Source organism: Piliocolobus tephrosceles, chromosome 10 (assembly GCF_002776525.5).
Source record: "Piliocolobus tephrosceles isolate RC106 chromosome 10, ASM277652v3, whole genome shotgun sequence".
Taxonomy (NCBI): domain Eukaryota; kingdom Metazoa; phylum Chordata; class Mammalia; order Primates; family Cercopithecidae; genus Piliocolobus; species Piliocolobus tephrosceles.
Genome location: NC_045443.1, coordinates 107,849,654 through 107,867,789, shown reverse-complemented (window position 1 = coordinate 107,867,789; position 18,136 = coordinate 107,849,654). Strand labels below are relative to the sequence as shown.

Here is an 18,136-nt window from a genome sequence, read left to right as displayed (position 1 = left end):
TGGGTTCGAGCGATTCTTCCTGCCGCAGCCTCACAAGTGGCTGGGACTACAAGCATGCGCCACCATGCCCGACTAATTTTTGCATTTTTAGTATAGATGGGGTTTCCCGTTGGCCAGGATGGTCTCAATCTATTGACCTCGTGATCTGCCTGCCTCGGCAACCCAAAGTGCTGGGATTACAGGCGTGAGCTACCACGCTGGGCCAAGCATAGCTTTTAGAGTCTAGAAATTACCCTTGACCATGAACTCAATTAGATGGTTGTAGGTATGACTTAACATTTGTGCCAAGAACCAAAATAGGAAAAACAGTGTCGTCATTAGCCAGTATTCTAACAAATTGCTCACTATAATTAATTGTCAAATCAACATTAGGTTTTACCTCTCTAGCACTTGTGTTCTACAATGTATTTAAACAAGTAGAATTCAAAATACCTTGTTTAAAAATAAAAACCAAAAGCCTTATCAACGACAGGAAGGGAGGTGCTAAAACACTTCAAAATAATTTTAGAGAATGCAGGATTTGTATGAATGGCACTAAAATGTGTTAATTGATACATGAAAACAATTATTTTAAATATAAGTATGAGCCTTGAGAAAAAGACTACATTCGGAAATACAATCTAGAATAAAAGAAAAATGACCAACTCAACTCACCAGCAATTTCTACAATATCACCAGGAACTATGTCTTTAGCTTTAATCCGCTGTACACTCTTTCTGTCCTGTCGATACACTTTGCCCATTTCAGGCTCATATTCCTTAAGGGCTTCGATGGCATTTTCAGCATTTCTTTCCTGTATAAAAGAAAACAGAATAGTAGTAAAGACCTGCCTGACACTGCAATTATTTCTAACCCAAGGAATAAAATTTTAGAGGTCTCATCTTTAAAAAAAATTTTAAAAAAAATTAAAAAAAAAAAAGCAGCCCACTAGTAACATTTGCACTAAACAATTCACATCTACGGCAACAGACACAAGGACACTTATTATTTTGTATTAAAACCGAAACGTAAGTACATTCAATTAAGGTAAGGGGATAAAACAACGAAGAAAAGCAATTATAGACTCTGCCGTCCCTAAGACTGTAAAACACAGCTTTCACCTTTAGCCAAATCCCCCTGCCATTTAAAATGAATTCTGTCTCATGAGAAGCAGTACAGCCTAACAGTCTGGGCTCAGGAGGCTGAGGCAGAAGAATCGCTTGAATCCGAGAGGCAGAGGCTGCAGTGAGACGAGATCCTACCACTGCACTCCAGCCTGGGCAACAGAGCAAGACTGTCAAAAACAAAAAAAAACAAAAAACAAAAAACCACCCAACTCTGGGCTAAGCTGCCTGGGTTCAATACAGGCTCTTAGCAGTTACATCACTGTATAGAGGTTACACAACACACAAGTTTACTTTCTATAAAATGACAACACTAACAGTTCCTACCTCAAGGTTTGTGAGGATAAGAAGTCATATGTAACATGCTTAGATTGTGTTTGGGCACACAGTAAATGCCATGAGTGATGAATCTCTCTCACAAATTCTAAGAACTATCCCTCCAGTTGTAAAGACCAATAAATGGCTGAACTCTCATCAGAGCACTGCCAGTCACAAGCTATGTATTTCTCATGACATCATATATGAACTATCAACCATTAGTAGTCACCGTAATTTTCTTCCCGATTTCAAAATGGAAGTTGTAGAATCAAACCAGCCTAAAGAAAATCAAACGACACAAAGATGAAAGCTGGTAACACGTGTACCTCGGTTTTGATGTATATGCTCCTGAAAAAGTATTAAAAAATCTTAAATTTGGGAAATTCATGATAAAGTTAATTTCAATCTCAAATCAGACATTCTTACTCTTCAAGATCATGTTGGGCAGAATTTAACTGGACTGCTCAAGGTTAAACAAATATCCCATGAGCACTGTATTTTGCATATGCTTAAATTATGAGCTGAGCACAGTAGCTCATGCCTATAATCCCAGCACTTTTGAAAGGCAGAGGTAAGAGGATCGCTTGAGCCCAAGAGTTCCAGACCAGTCTGGGCTGAACGTAAGGAGACAGTGCCTTTACGAAAAATGCAAAAATTATCCTGACGTGGTGCCATGCACCTGTAGTCCCAGCTGCTCAGGAGGCTGAGGTGGGAGGAGGATCTCTAAGCCTGAGACAGAGATTTCAGTGAGCTGCGATCATGACACTGCACTCCAGCCTTGGCAAGAGTGAAGCTGTCTTGGGGGGGAAAAAAAGATAAATTATCTCTGAATCTGAGGACAAAGATGACAATTACAATCAACGAAAAGGCCGGGCATGGTGACTCACGCCTGGCACTTTGGGAGGCTGCGGTGGGAGGATCGCCTGAGGATGGAAGTGCGAGACCAGCCTGGCCAACATGGTGAAACCCTGTCTCTACTAAAAATACAAAAAATTAACCAGGCGTGGTGGTGCGCGCCTTTAATCCCAGCTACGTGGGAACACCTCTTGAGTCCAGGAGGCGGAGGCTGCAGTGAGCAGAGATCGTGCCACTGCACTCCAGCCTGGATGACAGAGCGAGATTCCGTCTTAAAAAGAAGAAGAAAGAAAGCCTTCCTTGATGACACTGGTCAGAAAAAAAATAATATGCCCTCCATACTACCTTATACTGTCATAATTTTCCTTACTTTCAGAAGGCCAGAACCCTCTATTGCTGCTCATACCATTCAGTATACTAAAGACTTAAGAATGTTCTTTTTCTAAAAACTCAAATCTTTACTTTCTGAGACAGAGTCTAGCTCTGTCGCCCAGGCTGGAGTGCAGTGGCACGATCTCGGCTCACAGCAAACTCCGCCCCCTAGGTTCAAGCCCTGCTTCAGCCTCGCAAGTAGCTGGGGACGCATGCTAACACACCCAGCTAACTTTCTGTAATTTTAGTAGAGACGGGATTCGCCATGTTGGCCAGGCTGGTCTCGACCTCCTGACCTCAAGTGATCCACCCCTCAGCTTCCCAAACTGCTGATACTACAGGCATGAGCCACCATGCCCTGACCAAATATAATTTTTTTTCAGAAAAACATGAGAAGGCTGGGTGCGGTGACTCACACCTGAAATCCTGGCACTTTGGGAGGCCAAGGCGGGCGGATCACAAGGTCAAGAGATCAAGACCATCCTGGCTAACATGGTGAAACCCATCTCTACTAAAAATAAAAAAAAGGCAGGCGTGGTGGCTCACGCCTGTAATCCCAGCACTTTGGGAGGCCGAGGCAGGCGGATCACAAGATCGGGAGATCGAGACCATCCTGGCTAACACAGTGAAACCCCGTCTCTATTAAAAATACAAAAAATGGCTGGGCGCGGTGGCTGAAGTCTGTAATCCCAGCACTTTGGGAGGCCGAGACGGGCGGATCACAAGGTCAGGAGCTCGAGACCATCCTTGCTAACACGGTGAAACCCCGTCTCTACTAAAACATACACAAAAAACTAGCCAGGTGAGGTGGTGGGCGCCTGTAGTCCCAGCTACTCAGGAGGCTGAGGCAGGAGAATAGCGTAAACCCAGGAGGCGGAGCTTGCAGTGAGCTGGGATCCGGCCACTGCACTCCAGCCTGGGCGACAGAGCGAGACTCCATCTCAAACAAAAAAAAAAAAAAAAAAAATTAGCTGGGTGTGGTGGCGGGTGCCTGTAATCCCAGCTACTTGGGAGGCTGAGGCAGGAGAATGGCATGAACCCGGGAGGTAGAGCTTGCAGTGAGCCAAGATTACACCACTGCACTCCAGCCTGGGTGACAGAGCGAGACTATGTCTCAAAAAAAAAAAAAAAAAAGAGCCAAGCGTGGTGGCAGGTACCTATAATCCCAGTTACTCGGGAAGCTGAGGCAGCAGAATTGCTCAAACCCAGGAGACGGAGATTGCAGTGAGCCAGTATCACACCACTGCACTCCAGCCTGGGCAACAGAGGGACACTCCATCTCAAAAACAAACAAACAAAAAAAAAACAAAAAAAAAGAGAAGAATATAGCACAATTACAAATTTCTAAGTAGGCCCTCTTTCTATGAGCCTACCACATAAAGATCATTAACATTTATTAGTAAAGATTAGAAGTTTACAATTTCAACAAGACTAAGTATGTTTCTAAGATGTGTCGGGCATGGTGGCTCACGCATGTAATCCCAGCACTCTGGGAGGCCAAGGCGGGGGGAATAATCAACTGAGGTCAGGAGTTTGAGACCAGTCTGACCAATACAGTGAAATCCCGTCTCTATTAAAAATACAAAAATTAGCTGGGCATGGTGGCACGCGCCTATAATCCCAGCTACTCAGGAGGGTGAGACTGGAGAATCACTTGAACCCAGGAGGTGACAGCCTGGGCAATAAGAGTGAAAATCGGTCAAAAAAAAAAGGCCAGGCCTGGTGGCTTACGCCTGTAATCCCAACACTTTGGGAGGCCAAGGTGGGTGGATCATCTGGTCAGGGGTTCGAGACTAGCCTAACCAACATGGTGAAACTACTTAAAATACAAAAATTAGCTGGCGTGGTGTCGGGCGCCTGTAATTCCAGCTATTCAGGAGGCTGAGGCAGAATTGTTTGAGCCCGGGAGGCAGAGGTTGCAGTGAGCCGAGATCGTGCCACTGCACTCCTGCCTGGGCAACAGACTCCGTCTCAAAACAAAACAAAGTGTCTACTTCAGTCCTCAAAGGGGTGATTACATCCATCAAATACCTAAAAGATCAACACTTAACATGAATTTTCAGTCTCAGAGTCTGTAGTAAGCACTGAAGGGGAAACAATTTTTATAGCTAAACCTACCAAAAAACCCAAGGAGAATAAAAATGACATGGAACTTTTAAAGTTTGTCACAGGAAGCAACTGGGAGACATAAAGATAGATACTGGTTCTCACATTCTCATTTCCTTAAGCAGCTTCTCTCACCCACTTTAATTCCTTGCTACCATAAAGAATGAACAATTTTTTTATGAGACACGGCGTTGCTCTGTTGCCCAGACTGGAGTGCGGCGGTATGATCACGGCTCACTGTAGCCTTGACCTCCTGGGTTCAAGCAAACCCTCCCACCTCAGCCTCCTGAGTAGCGGAGACTACAGGCCGGTGCCACCACACTTGGCGAAGAATGAGCAATCTTAACTGAGAAGTTTATATACATAAGGTCAAACATTTGCAATTAATTAAATTAATGGGCTGGGCATGGTGGCTCACGCCTGCAATCCCACCACTTTGGGAGGCTGAGGAGGGCGGATCACTTGAAGTCAGGAGCTCAAGACTAGCCTGGCCAACATGGTGAAACCCTGTCTCCACCAAAAAATACAAAAATGAGCTGGGCGTGGTGGTGCATGCCTGTAGTCCCTGCTACTTGGGAGGCTGAGGCACAAGAACCACTTGAACCCAGGAAGCAGAGGTTGCAGTGAGCCTAGACCACACCATTGCATTCTAGCCTGGGCAACAGGGTGAGACTGTGTCAGAAAATATTAATTAATTAATGGAATAAAGGGAAAATACATGTAAACTTCCCGCAGACATATTTTTACTAAACACATCAGGAAAAACAGAAAGATTAATACAGCCCTAATCACTTATATAACTTATTGAAATTTTGCAGTACAGGAATTTTTGCTTACCTGCCATACACCCACAATTGCATTGGCTACTAATATGAGTAAAATTACAAAAGGTTCTACAAAGGCTGTAATTGTTTCTTCACCTTCTTCAAACCAAGCCAAAACCTAGAAGAGAAATGGCACATTAGAATTTGTGTCTTTTTAGGCTTAATGTCACTTTTTTAAAAAGTGGCTAGCACTGGCCGAGCATGGTGGCTCAGGCCTGTAATCCCAGAACCTTGGGAGGCCAAGGCAGGCAGATCACCTGAGGTCAAGAGTTTCAGACCAACCTGCCCAAGATAGCGAAATCCCATCTCTACTAAAATACAAAAAATTAGCTGGGCATGGTGGTGGGTGCCTGTAATCCCAGCTACTGAGGAGACTGAGGCAAGAGAATCACTTGAACCTGGGGAGGCGGAGGTTGCAGTAAGCCGAAGTCACCCAATGCAGCCCCGGCTGGGCAAAAAAAGAGAAAAACAAAAAAAAAAAAAAAAAAAACCAACAAAAAAAACCAACAAAAAAAAAGTGGCTAGCACTAAAGGGATTATGATAGACAAAATCTCTTTTCTTTCTCTAGAAACAAATGGTAGCAAAATGCAATTATATAAACAACCGGCTATATCTTGTTCATAACAATTATTGGAAGTCAAGACTATACTTCAGCTGGGCACAGTGGCTCACACCTGTAATCCCAACACTCTGGGAGGCTGAGGAGGGCGATCACCTGAGGTCAGGAGTTCCAGACCAGCCTGGCCAACATGGCAAAACCCCTTCTCTACTAAAAACACAAAAAAATTACCTGGGCATGGAGGTGCATGTCAGTAATCCCAGCTACTGGGGTGGCTGAGGCAAGAGAATCACTTGTACCCAGGAGGCAGAGGTGGCAGTGAGCCGAGATCGTGCCATTGCACTCCAGCCTGGGTGACAGAGCAAGACTCGGTCTCAAAAAACAACAGAAAAAAACCGGGTGCGGTGGTTCACCCCCGTAATCCCAGCACTTTGGGAGGCCAAGGCAAGGGGATCCACCTGAGGTAGGGAGCTAGAGACCAGCCTGATCAACATGAAGAAACCCTATCAATACTAAAATTACTAAATTAGCGGGGTATGGTGGCGCATGCCTATAATTGCAGTTACTCAGGAGGCTGAGGCAGGAGAATCACTTGAACCCAGGAGGCAGAGGTTGCGGTGAGCTGAGATCGCACCATTGCACTCCACCCTGGGCAACAAGAGCAAAACTCAAAAAAACAAACAAACAAAAAACTATACTTCTTGGCTGGGCGTGGTGGCTCAAGTCTGTAATCCCAACACTTTGGGAGGCCGAGGCAAGTAGTTCACCTGAGGTCAGGAGTTCAAGACCAGCCTGGGCAACAAGGTGAAACCACCTCTACTAGAAACACAAAAAATTAGCCAGGTGTGGTGGTGCACACCTGTAGGCCTATCTAGTTGGGAAGTTGAGGCAGGAGAATCACTTGAACCTGGGAGGCAAAGGTTGCAGCGAGCTGAGATCACACCACTGCACACCAGCTGGGTGTCAGAACAAGACTCAGTCTCAAAAAAACAACTACATTTCTTAAAAATACCTTATCTTCTGATGTAATAATTCCATTTTAGAATCCAAATAAAATCTTGGGAGAGGGAATAAATTTCATTCATTTTATATATATCTGTTTAGAAAAAATAAAACTTCAATTCTTGATTAAAGTAAAAGGTGATCATCTAAGTCACGTTCATTTGGTTATTATTCATATCAAGTAATATCCATGTGACATAAATTCACAGTATAAACAACTTGATCACTGACTTAAATTTTAGAGCATATATAAACTGTTAATTCTAGGCCGGGAACAGTGGCTCATGTCTGTAATCCCAGCACTTTGGGAAGCCAAGGCAGGAGGATCGTTTCATGCCAGGAGCTTGAGACCAGCCTGGGCAACATAGCGAGACCCTCATCTCGATAAAAGAAACAAAAAACCAGTTAATTCCCTATTTCTTTTTAGTGGTACTACTGAAGGCTGTTTCAGAACCACAAAGTTGTTGGGAGATCCAAAGTGTATTTTGTAGATTATCTTCCATAAGACATCTATACAGCAACACAGCACTTCAGAGATAACTTAAGTCCAAAAATGTAACTGGTCACAGAGCACTGCCCCAAGAAAAAGGGGCAGAGGATTAAACTTTTAGCTCATACAACTATAACCTTGTTAAGATTTAAAAACCACAGAGTAAGAGTCACATTGCACTTCTCAATCCAACAACTATAAACGTGGTAAAAAGAGAGAACCCACCACAGTGAATACTAAAAATAATGAATATGGTAAAGAGTGGTCTATGTGGTTAAAAATTTTAAAACCTCTTTTTGTGGAAATTTACCAATCCAGACACAGTGTTAACCATATCTAATGATTTAATCTTGGAGGTCGAATTTTTTTTTAATTAAAAAAAATTGCTTAAAATGTTTGCATATTTCACAGTAACATTTTCTTTAAAAGATCTACTCAGTAAATCATGAAAGCACTCCTCCAAATGATTTATGGTAATAATGAATCCAAATGACTCATTAGAAGAAGGTAACCATGAATAAGAAATATCTGAGCAGGACAAAAAAACAAAAACAGAAACAGGAGGCACCAGGACCAACCAAGTCCTGACAGATGCCAATCACCACCAACATCCAGTAAGCTAGGGCAAGCAGAAAAACAGAATGAGTATGATAAATGTTACTGTATGCTCTCAACAGGGTGTTCTAGTGTTAAGGCCAGGAATAATGCCAGAATGAAAACTTCTCTAGGAAGTTATAAATTTTGATAGATGCAGGATCACAGCTGCTCTGATACTAGACTTTCAAACATTTGCCAAGGAGAGCATATCAGAAATAAGAAACTTTAATTCGCTCTTGGGGGAGAAAAATCACTCAACTTGAAGAGTAACTATGACCTTTCCAAAAGGTCAGTGAGGCATTAGCAACTGTAAGATAAGCTTCACACCTTGTTAAAGTGGGTATGAATTTCCCTCTTGGCAGTAAAGCCTGGGGAACAAACTTAAAGCAACATCCCCTGTCAGCTAGAGCAAAAGGAAAGACAATGGCAAGCAGTGATGGGACTGTCAGAGCTAATCTCTACTTTAAAATATTACAGCCCAAAATGAAGAACAAGTGTATCAGATTATGTTGGGCAGTCCTTCACAGTTCTGTTCTATTGGTAAGAAAACCTCTTGCCTTGAATAAGGAGAAAGAGGACTGCTGACAAAAGAATCCACGAGACTGGGAGGGAGATGGGATAAGAGAAAGGGGAGGAAAACTGGATGAGTGACATTACTGAAATGCAAGATCCCTTATTGCAGTATTATAGCACTGGAGTAATGTGAGTTCATAATTATGGTTTGCCAGAAGTTATACAAAGTATATTTATACAAGGAACTGGGAAAATGTTTCTAAAAATCTTGACAATCGGTTAAATATAAAGAATTATCTGTTTCAAGCCAAGCGCGGTGGCTCACACCTGTAATCACAGCACTTTGAGAGGCTGAGGTGGGCAGATTACCTGAGGTCAGGAGTTCAAGACCAGGCTGACCAACAGGGCAAAACCCCATCCCTACTAAAACACAAAAAATTAGCGAGGTGTGGTGGCGGACGCCTGTAATCCCAGCTACTGGGGAAGCTGAGACAGGAGAATCGCTTGAACCTGGGAGGCAGAGGTTACTGAGGGCCGAGATCATGCCATTTCTCTCCAGCCTGGCTGACAAGAGCAAAACTCCATCTCAAAGGGGGGGAAAAAAAAAGAATTATCTGTTTCATCTGGGTGAGGTGGCTCATGCCTATAATCCCAATGCTTTGGGAAAATCTTTAGAGGCCAGGAATTGGAGACTAGCTTGAGTGACATAGCGAGACCCTATCTCTACAAAAAAAAATTTTTTTAATTAGTTGGACATGGCAGGGCAGACCTGTAAGTCCTCACTACTCGGGAAGATTGCTTGAAACCAGGAGTTTGCGGTTATAATGGGCTATGATCATGCCACTACATTCCAGCCTAGGTGACAGAGTAAGACTTCGTCTCAGAAAAAAAAAAAAAAAGGCAAAGCATGATGGCTCACACTTATAGTCCCAGCTATTTGGGTGGCTCAAGAATCAGGCTTCAGCCCATGTGTCTGAGGTTGCAGTGAGCTTTAATCACACCACCGCATTCCCCTGCTGGGTGACAGAAGACCCTATTTCCAGGAAAATAGAAAGTTTTAAGCAATATGTAAAAAGGATTATCTGGGCTGGGTGAGGTGGCTCATGTCTGTAATCCCAGCACTTTGGGAAGCTAAGGCAGGCAGATCATCTAAGGCCAAGAGTTGGAGACCAGCCAGGTCAACATGGAGAAACCCCGTCTCTACTAAAAATACAAAAAATTACCCGGGCGTGGTGGCGCATGCCTGTAATCCCAGCTACTCAGGAGGCTGAGGCAGGAGAATCACTTGAACCTGAGAGGTAGAGGTTGCAGTGAGCTGAGATTGCACCACTGCACTCCAATCTGGGTGACAGAGCGGGACTCCGTCTCAAAAAAAAAGACAGCAAAAAGGTAACAAGCTTCATGAACAGCAGCAAAGAAAAGTGAAACAGAAGACCACTGCCCCATAGTTTTAGACATAAACAGTATTCCTTCTTCCCTTTGCTTTGTGCTAAATACAATAATACCTGTCTTCTGGGACTTATATCAATCAAGTTCAATGCTTCAAATATGCCAGTATTATTCAAGGTAACCACTTGCTAATGAACACTCAACTACATTAAACTGCTTAAAATAGAGTAGGGATAGAGTATCTTCCAATTATTATCCACAAGATTAATCTCTGTACAGCACTGAAATACTGTACAACACTCTGTACTGCATTATACTTCTGATAACTATAATAAGGCAATTTTTTTTTTTTGAGATGGAGTCTCACTTTGTTGCTCAGGTTGGAGTGCAGTGGCGCAATCTCGGCTCACTGCAACCTCCGCCTCTTGGGTTCAAGTGATTCTCCTGCCTCAGCCTCCTGCGTAGCTGGGACTACAGGGACCCGCCACCACGCCCGGCTAATTTTTGTATTTTTAGTACACGCAGGGTTTCAGCATGTTGGCCAGGCTGGTCTTGAACTCCTGACCTCAAATGATCCACCTACCTCAGCCTTCCAAAGCGCTGGAATTACAGGCATGAGCCACTGCACCCGGCCAAATAAAGCAAAATTTAATCCAAGGTAAAAAGCACATTCTGCTGTAAACTGGAAGACAGTCATGATGTTGTGACTCAGATATCTATACACTGTGATAACAGGAAGAGCTCTTAGTATCATAAAAAGAAAATGAAAGAAAAAAGTGCTTAAACAAATCATAAGCACATTTTGCTCCTAGTATTCTCAGAAACTTGTACTGTGCCTTTGGGCCCTCAAACAATTGCTCAATAAATGAAGAAATTTACATCAAGTTGTTTTTTTTAAAAAAAGAGGAAATGGAATTAAACATTTCAAAAAAGATACAAAGAATTACCAATAAATGTTACGATAATTTCCGGGGGGGAAACAATTCTTTCAGTCATTAATAAAATGCGAAAAAAAAATCATGAATTAGAACTCATTCTCTTCTGATCCAGATATAAAGCTATGTAAAAACATTCAATGTTTACAGGCATGAGAAAACAATCTTTTAACAAAGTACTTAAAATACTTTAAGTATTAAATCCGCCTTTCAAACCATTATTTTAAGAAAAGCTCTAAATAAACTAGTTAAACCAATCAGTAATTTGCCCTTCTTATCCTATTTTTAAAATCAAAAATCTAAAGACAGAAGAAGGGCCGGGCGCGGTGGCTCAAGCCTGTAATCCCAGCACTTTGGGAGGCCGAGACGGGCGGATCACGAGGTCAGGAGATCGAGACCATCCTGGCTAACACGGTGAAACCCCGTCTCTACTAAAATACAAAAAAAAATTAGCCGGGCGTGTTGGCGGGCGCCTGTAGTCCCAGCTACTCGGGAGGCTGAGGCAGGAGAATGGCGTGAACCCGGGAGGCAGAGCTTGCAGTGAGCTGAGATCAGGCCACTGCACTCCAGCCTGGGCGACAGAGCGAGACTCCGTCTCAAAAAAAAAAAAAAAAAAAAAAATAAAGACAGAAGAAAATTAAAATCACTACAAATCCAGTATCAAATACTTTTGAGTATTTTCTTCTGAGAAATCACAGTAAAAAGGTCTCATACATTTTCAGAAAATTCTACTGAAACAAACTCACCCAAATATTTGTGACATCAAAAGCACTAACTTAGGCCAGGCGCAGTGGCTCATGCCTGTTATCCCAGCACTTTGGGAGGCTGAGGGGGGCAGATCACCCGAGGTCAGGAGTTCGAGACCAGCCTGGCCAACAAGGGGAAACCCTGTCTCTACTAAAAATACAAATTACCCAGGCATGGTGGTGGACACCTGTAATCCCAGCTACTCAGGAGGCTGAGGCAAGAGATTCGCTTCAACCCGGGAGGTGGAGGTTGCAGTGAGCCGAGATCGCGCCACTGTGCTCCAGCTCGGGCAACAAGAGTGAGACTCTGTCTACGTATTAAAAAAAAAAAAAAAGGCACTAACTCTAAAAAATAAGGTGTACTTTTCAAGGGGGTCTAGTAGGAAGAAAAAAGACACACACATGCAAATGGTCAAATGTAACATAAAGGCTGAGAAGTGCCATAGCCTAGAAAGTTTATTAGCATTTTAGGGTCAATCTAAGCAGCTGACATGAGAAATGGAGGTGGAAGGTAGAGAAACCTATGCAAGTTATTACCATATTCATTATGACTTTATGATTTAGACAGATGGGAGTGAGACCAACATGGCCCTAATGCCTACCTCCTTCAGGTCTTTTCGCTAATGTCGCCTTCAAGGACTTCCCTGACCATCCAATTTGAAAACTGTACCCCCTTTCACATGCTCTGATAATCCGAACCCCCTTGTTTTATTTTTCTCAACAGTATTATCCTCCAAGTAGGGCTCCCTCTCCGTTTTATTCACTACTGTACCCCCAGTGTCTGTGACAGGTGCTCAATAAATATCTTAACAAAGCAGCAAGAGAGAAAAGGGGAGGCTTTCCAGTCAAGCAACCATATGATGTGTTACATTTAGAGCAAAGTTGGTAATCAAGAAGAGAATGAAAAGATAAAGTGAATGATGGCGGGGGGTCTTGAATGTCAAATTAAGCAATTTCTAATGTTCCTATACACTGGGAGATGAAGCTTACTTCTTTCAATCCAAGTGACCGTTTCAAAAAAACACTTTGGCCAATATTACAAATTAAACTAGATCCCTACAGGTCACAAGCATAAAACATTAATGCAGCTTCCTATTTTATGCCATAGCAAAATATTAACTATAGTTAACAATTTACTACTTAGATATTTGAAATAAATCACTAATATTCTTTCTAATATGAGCATGACTTGATGATGCATGATGTATATAAGAATCACCTAACACTTCTCCAAAAAAACCTGAATAGTCTACCATGTTTTTTCTGTTACATCAATAGGAATAAACAAACTGATACAAAAAAAGAGTCAGTGCTCTTTCTTTTCTTTTAAAAGACAGACTGGAGGAATGAAACACTAAAGACAATGTAGCGGCAGTACCCAACCCCACATGAAGAAAATCAACACAACAGGTCTTATATCTGCAATTCCTTGATCAAACAAACCAAAGCAAATTAATTCTATAGAAGTACTCCCGAAACACTTATTCTTTTGCTATTTACCAACTCATAAAATAAAAATGTAACATAGTTCATTTCCTGAGCAGTGACTCCACAGTTACCAAAAAGGAACTCAAATTTCAACTCCAAAATATAGCTCTATAATGCTCCAAAAAGCCAAGGTCCTACCTTATTAAAAAAATTAAAGTATTTATTTAAAAACCTGCTTGAAATGCCTACAAACTAGAAGCCTCTAATTACTTCAAAGTAAAAAACAAACAAAACCCACACACATCATTAATTTAAAATGCTAATATAAAGTCAAACTGGCCACTCAAAAGAGAGACCCAATGCAACCTCAGTAGTAACACCAGTAGCATTGTTTCCTATACTGCTTCAACTTGTAACACACAGAATTCAGTAAAACTGTATTTTGCTTCTGGCTCGTATAGGTCAGCTAATTAACTTCTAAGAAGTTCCCAATGACCTTATCGTACCCCATTATTTAACTGCCAACGCTATTTCAGAATTATGTACCCGGTTAAATACATATCTTACACTACTTCCAAATGTATCACTTATTTTGCCCCATGACAATGTACTGATAAACTACAGTTAATCAAACAGCTCTACTCATTTCCCTTAATTGGTAAAACAGCAGCCATTTTCTGGGGGAACATTTTTTAATCAAGGAGAAACATTATGTCAAAGGTACACTGTGATTGACTCATAATGCTGAATGGTTTGCTATGTAAGTCCCCATTTTAATCAATGAAAACCACAGAAAAAGTTCTTGGGGACTGAATTATTAATGGCTACACACCACTTGGCTAATATGGCATAATAAACTCTCACAGCAGGATTTACATAAAAATTATTCCAAAAATTTATTTCCTGCTGCCACTATCTACTTAAAAGATGGGTATAAATTTAATCTTTTCCTCATCTGAATTAGATAAACGCCCACTGCTTTATTTCGTTCTCAAAATAGCCCTCTATGGTATAGTTGTCACAAAGACTGAGGCTGATCCCTGGGACCTGCATATACATATATGTACAAAACCGAAACCATGAAGTTTTGTCAATTTTGCTTTAACTAGAAAGAAGTACTACACTGGGTGAATTTCATTTATTGTGGTTTTTGTAATACTGTAATTCAAGAATAAAAGGCATCTCATGCTACTAGGATTAGGAACATCTGTGTCCTATTCATGATTATTTTTAGGAAAACTACCAAGCAGTCTACTGCCCAAAGAAAAAAAATGCAACAAAAAATTAATACCGAACATTAAAAAAAAAAAGTTAAAAACCTAGAAATATACTTGCCACCCCAACACCTTTTTTCTGCTGTAGTTCTTTGCATTTCACTAGTGTCTTAGCAACCATACAGCACTCAAGTGGGTAAGCACACACAGAACAAGAAAAAACACCATGCTGGTTTTTTTCCTTTAAGATCTAAAGCCAACTGTACTAAACCTTGTTCTTCCAACCTAAGAATCACTTAAGACAGGGGTCCAATTTAGATAAATATACCACCCTAAAGGTCAGTGACCAAATTTGGTCAACAAGGGTGCCATCACAGCCGTCATCATTCTTGTCACCGTCAGGAACAACTGTCACCTTGCCATTACCAGGAAGGGAAAGCAACTGGAATATTCCTTTTGTAAGTTCTATTTACAGACTACAAAGAGTCCAACATCATCTTAGTATGATCTTACAACACGGTAACAATGGAAGAACCCAAAACACTAAAGGCTTCCCAGTGAAGAACTTCTTGATATTAAAAGCTGATAAACCACAAGAATTTATAAGACCATGCCACACTCTGGGATAACTCCTAATTGCATTATAAACGTCAGGCATCTATTTTCTGAATATCAATGGCTTCAAGTGTTTTGTTCGTAATTTTAAAATGCCCAGATAGCTTTTAAACATGGAGACACAGCTTGTAACACCCAATATGTTTTCACCCAATGGACACTATTTGTTTTCTGATTTATCTATGGAATACTTTCACCTTTCTGGGGAAAAGAAAATAAATTTTTTCATACTTACAAAAGATATACATGCTGCCAGTAATAAAATCCTAACTAGCAAGTCTTCAAACTGCTCAATCACAAGTTCCAGCAAGGTTTTTCCTGTAAGAAATAAACACATGTGTTGTAGCTGTCATCTTACCATCAGCACACCAAGAGAGGAAAAAAAAAATGTTAAGATTACCTTCTTCAGCCGGTAACTCTGTAGAATGTAGAAATTCGCCAGGCAATGTGTCAAGAGGGAGGTTAAAAAAAAAGAGAAAGACATTTTAGCACTCCGTCTTTCTAAAAAGAACTGCTACAATTCTAAGCATCAGTATCTTTAAAACACAGACCTAGCTATAGGAATATACGATTTTTTAGCAGAAGGCATACTACAAAGATATCTCAAGAAAGCATGGACTCTTTGTAATCAATGGCCTGAGGTCTAGCCCTAAGCGTGAAATCACTTAGGGCTCCTGAACCGAGGAGTGGTTTCAGCGATGTCATCACTTCTGCCAGATGTGTAACTCTGGGTAGGACAAGAACGGTCAGAGGCTTTCCAACGACCTCGACGCCTCACAAATCGGCAGGGGACGAGAAAACGTCTTGCCAGGCTCAACCCAGCTGCAGGAGCCTCGTCCCTCCCTCCACCGGGGCCGGCTGCTGCTGGAGAGAAGCCTAGGAGCCTTGCGCGCCGAGAAGGTCCAGGGCCCGAGACACGAGGAGGCCCAAGGGAGGCGAGGCGAGGCCCGCAGCCCCTTTCTTCCCCGCGGGGCCGCCGCGCCGGCCCGACCCTCCGCCCGCAGCCGTCGGCGGGCGCGGAGCCGAAGCCCACGAGGTGGAGCCCGGTCAGCCATCTTCCCTGGCTCTCCGGGCCGCGCTGGGCCCCTGCAGCCGAACGCCCGGCACCTACCGTTGGAGCCCCATCTCTCCTTGAGCTTCTTGACCTGCTCCAGGCTCAGCCCCGTACTCTCGTTGACGCCGAAGTGGCCCAGCACCTCCTCCACCGTCTTTGTGTGCGCGTTCTCCATGGCTTCGGGGGCCCGGCCGGCCTCGCCTCCCGTCCCCGCGGCCTCCTCGCCTCCGCCTCGCACTCCGGCCGCGGGCTCGTGCCACCCCGGGAGCCCAGGCGCGGACGGGCGCTCCCCTCCTCCTCCTGCGGCCGCTTCCGCCTCGCCGGGCGCTGAATCACCCCGCGCCCCCTCCCCCAGACAACCGCCCCTCGCGCGGCCCCGAGCTCCGCAGGGCGGGTGGGGGGCTCCTGACCCTCCCTCCCCTCGCAGAAGGGAGGGCCTCCCTCGCCCTCAGCCGCCCGCGGGGAGCGCAGGCCGCGGTCCCCGAGCCCCCTCCCCGTTCTCTTGAGGCGATCAGAGGCCCCGCCCGGGCCGGAGGAGGGGGCGCCCGGCCGACCTCCGAGGGCGGAACGCGGCAAGGGAGGCGAGCCGGCGGGGCCGTGCGCGGCGCGCTCGACCGGGTCCCTCAACTCCGCACGCACGACAGCGGCGGAGGAAACTGCGGCGAACGAGAAGGAGGTGGCGTCGGGGACGGCTCCGCGGCGGCTGCTCTAATAGCATTTATCGGCCGCTGCCTCCCCTCTCGCCGCCGCCGCGGCATGTGGACGCCGCTCATTGGCCGAGAGCGCCCAGCGCGGCGCGGGCGGCGCGGCCCCGCCCCCTCCCCCCGGCTCCCTCCTCCAGCGCGCCTGGCGCCCACGCTGCCGCGCAGGCCCCGCCCCCTCCCGCGCACCGCCCCTAGGAACCCGGATCGAGGCCGCGCGCGCCGCGGTCCCGGGTTTGGCGGAGGGGAAGCTGGCGTCTCTCTTCGCTGCGTGTGGTTCTCTGGCCCACCCATCTGCGGAGGCAGGGTGGGGCGCTCACAGTGGGCTCGCTGCCCCGGGGCCGGTGGGCGGATGGTTGGAAGGCGAGGCCGAGGAGCTTGGAGCGCGGTCCACGCGGGGCGTCCTCGAGGCGCGCTCGGGCTGGTGTCCTTGGCTCGCCTCCTCGCCCTCGGTCGCCCGGGCTGCGCTCTGCATCCTAATCTGTCTCTTTCGGAGCCCCCCTCAGGAACCAAGGGGAGGAATTCCGCAGTTCCCTTCCCACACATCCCAAATCCTTCATCTGTCTCCTCGGGAACACCGCATCCCACACCCCCTACCGCCAGCTCCTTCGCACGCCAGCCCCGATTCTACCCCAGCGGGTTCTGGGCCCTGACGAGGGAACCCCCCCTTGCGGGGGGGCAGGGAGAAGAGTTGATTTTATTATTAATAGCTCACGCAGCGCTTGATAGGTGTCTGCAGGGCAGTCACAGGTCACGCCGCTGGAGCTGCCACACAGCAGCTAGACTTGGGCTAGGAGGTGCTTCGCTGTGGCTTTCAGATGAAGGCCGGTTCATAGACTCACTTCCCTCGATAGGAGAAAAGGGGACTTGCATCCAAAGCCTGCTGTTAAGCCACAGATGATTTGCTCTGCTCGGGAGGACGAAACGCAGGTCACAGCGAGATAAAGGGAATTTTGCCAATATAAAGAACCTACATTACTTAACAAGGGGATGGGAAATTGCATGGAATTCATGAACAAAACATGAATATATTCGCTTCACAAAGAAGAGCAGGTTTCTTCAGGGAGTAGGTTGCAGAATGAAGCATTTAGTCCACTTTTGTGTTTAGCAATAATACACCATCCACATGAGCAAAAGCAGAGCAGAAAAATCACCTCAGTTGTCTCAAGTGGCTGGGCTTCAGGACTTAGGATAAATTCCTTCAACAGGTGCAAATTACAGTGCATCAGCAGCTGAAAAAAATGAGGCACGCCATGTCATTTATATCCAAGGAGTGGAGGTTGGCGTGTAGTTTTGATTGATACTTGGAAAAGA

General features: G+C 44.7%; 1 protein-coding gene across 1 annotated transcript in view; it reads right to left on the bottom strand.

Annotated features, from left to right (window-relative positions):
• ATP2A2 (ATPase sarcoplasmic/endoplasmic reticulum Ca2+ transporting 2) overlaps nucleotides 1–16,959 on the bottom strand; it is a 69,290-nt gene extending 52,331 nt beyond the window's left edge. The window contains exons 1-5 of the mRNA XM_023202286.1: nucleotides 16,179–16,959; nucleotides 15,468–15,485; nucleotides 15,303–15,385; nucleotides 5,592–5,696; nucleotides 655–793 (exon numbers count right to left, since the gene is read on the bottom strand). Of these exons, the coding sequence (XP_023058054.1) occupies nucleotides 655–793; nucleotides 5,592–5,696; nucleotides 15,303–15,385; nucleotides 15,468–15,485; nucleotides 16,179–16,296 (463 nt within the window). The 5' untranslated portion in view covers nucleotides 16,297–16,959. The remainder of the gene's footprint in view (nucleotides 1–654; nucleotides 794–5,591; nucleotides 5,697–15,302; nucleotides 15,386–15,467; nucleotides 15,486–16,178) is intronic.
• Nucleotides 16,960–18,136: the final 1,177 nt, after the last annotated feature.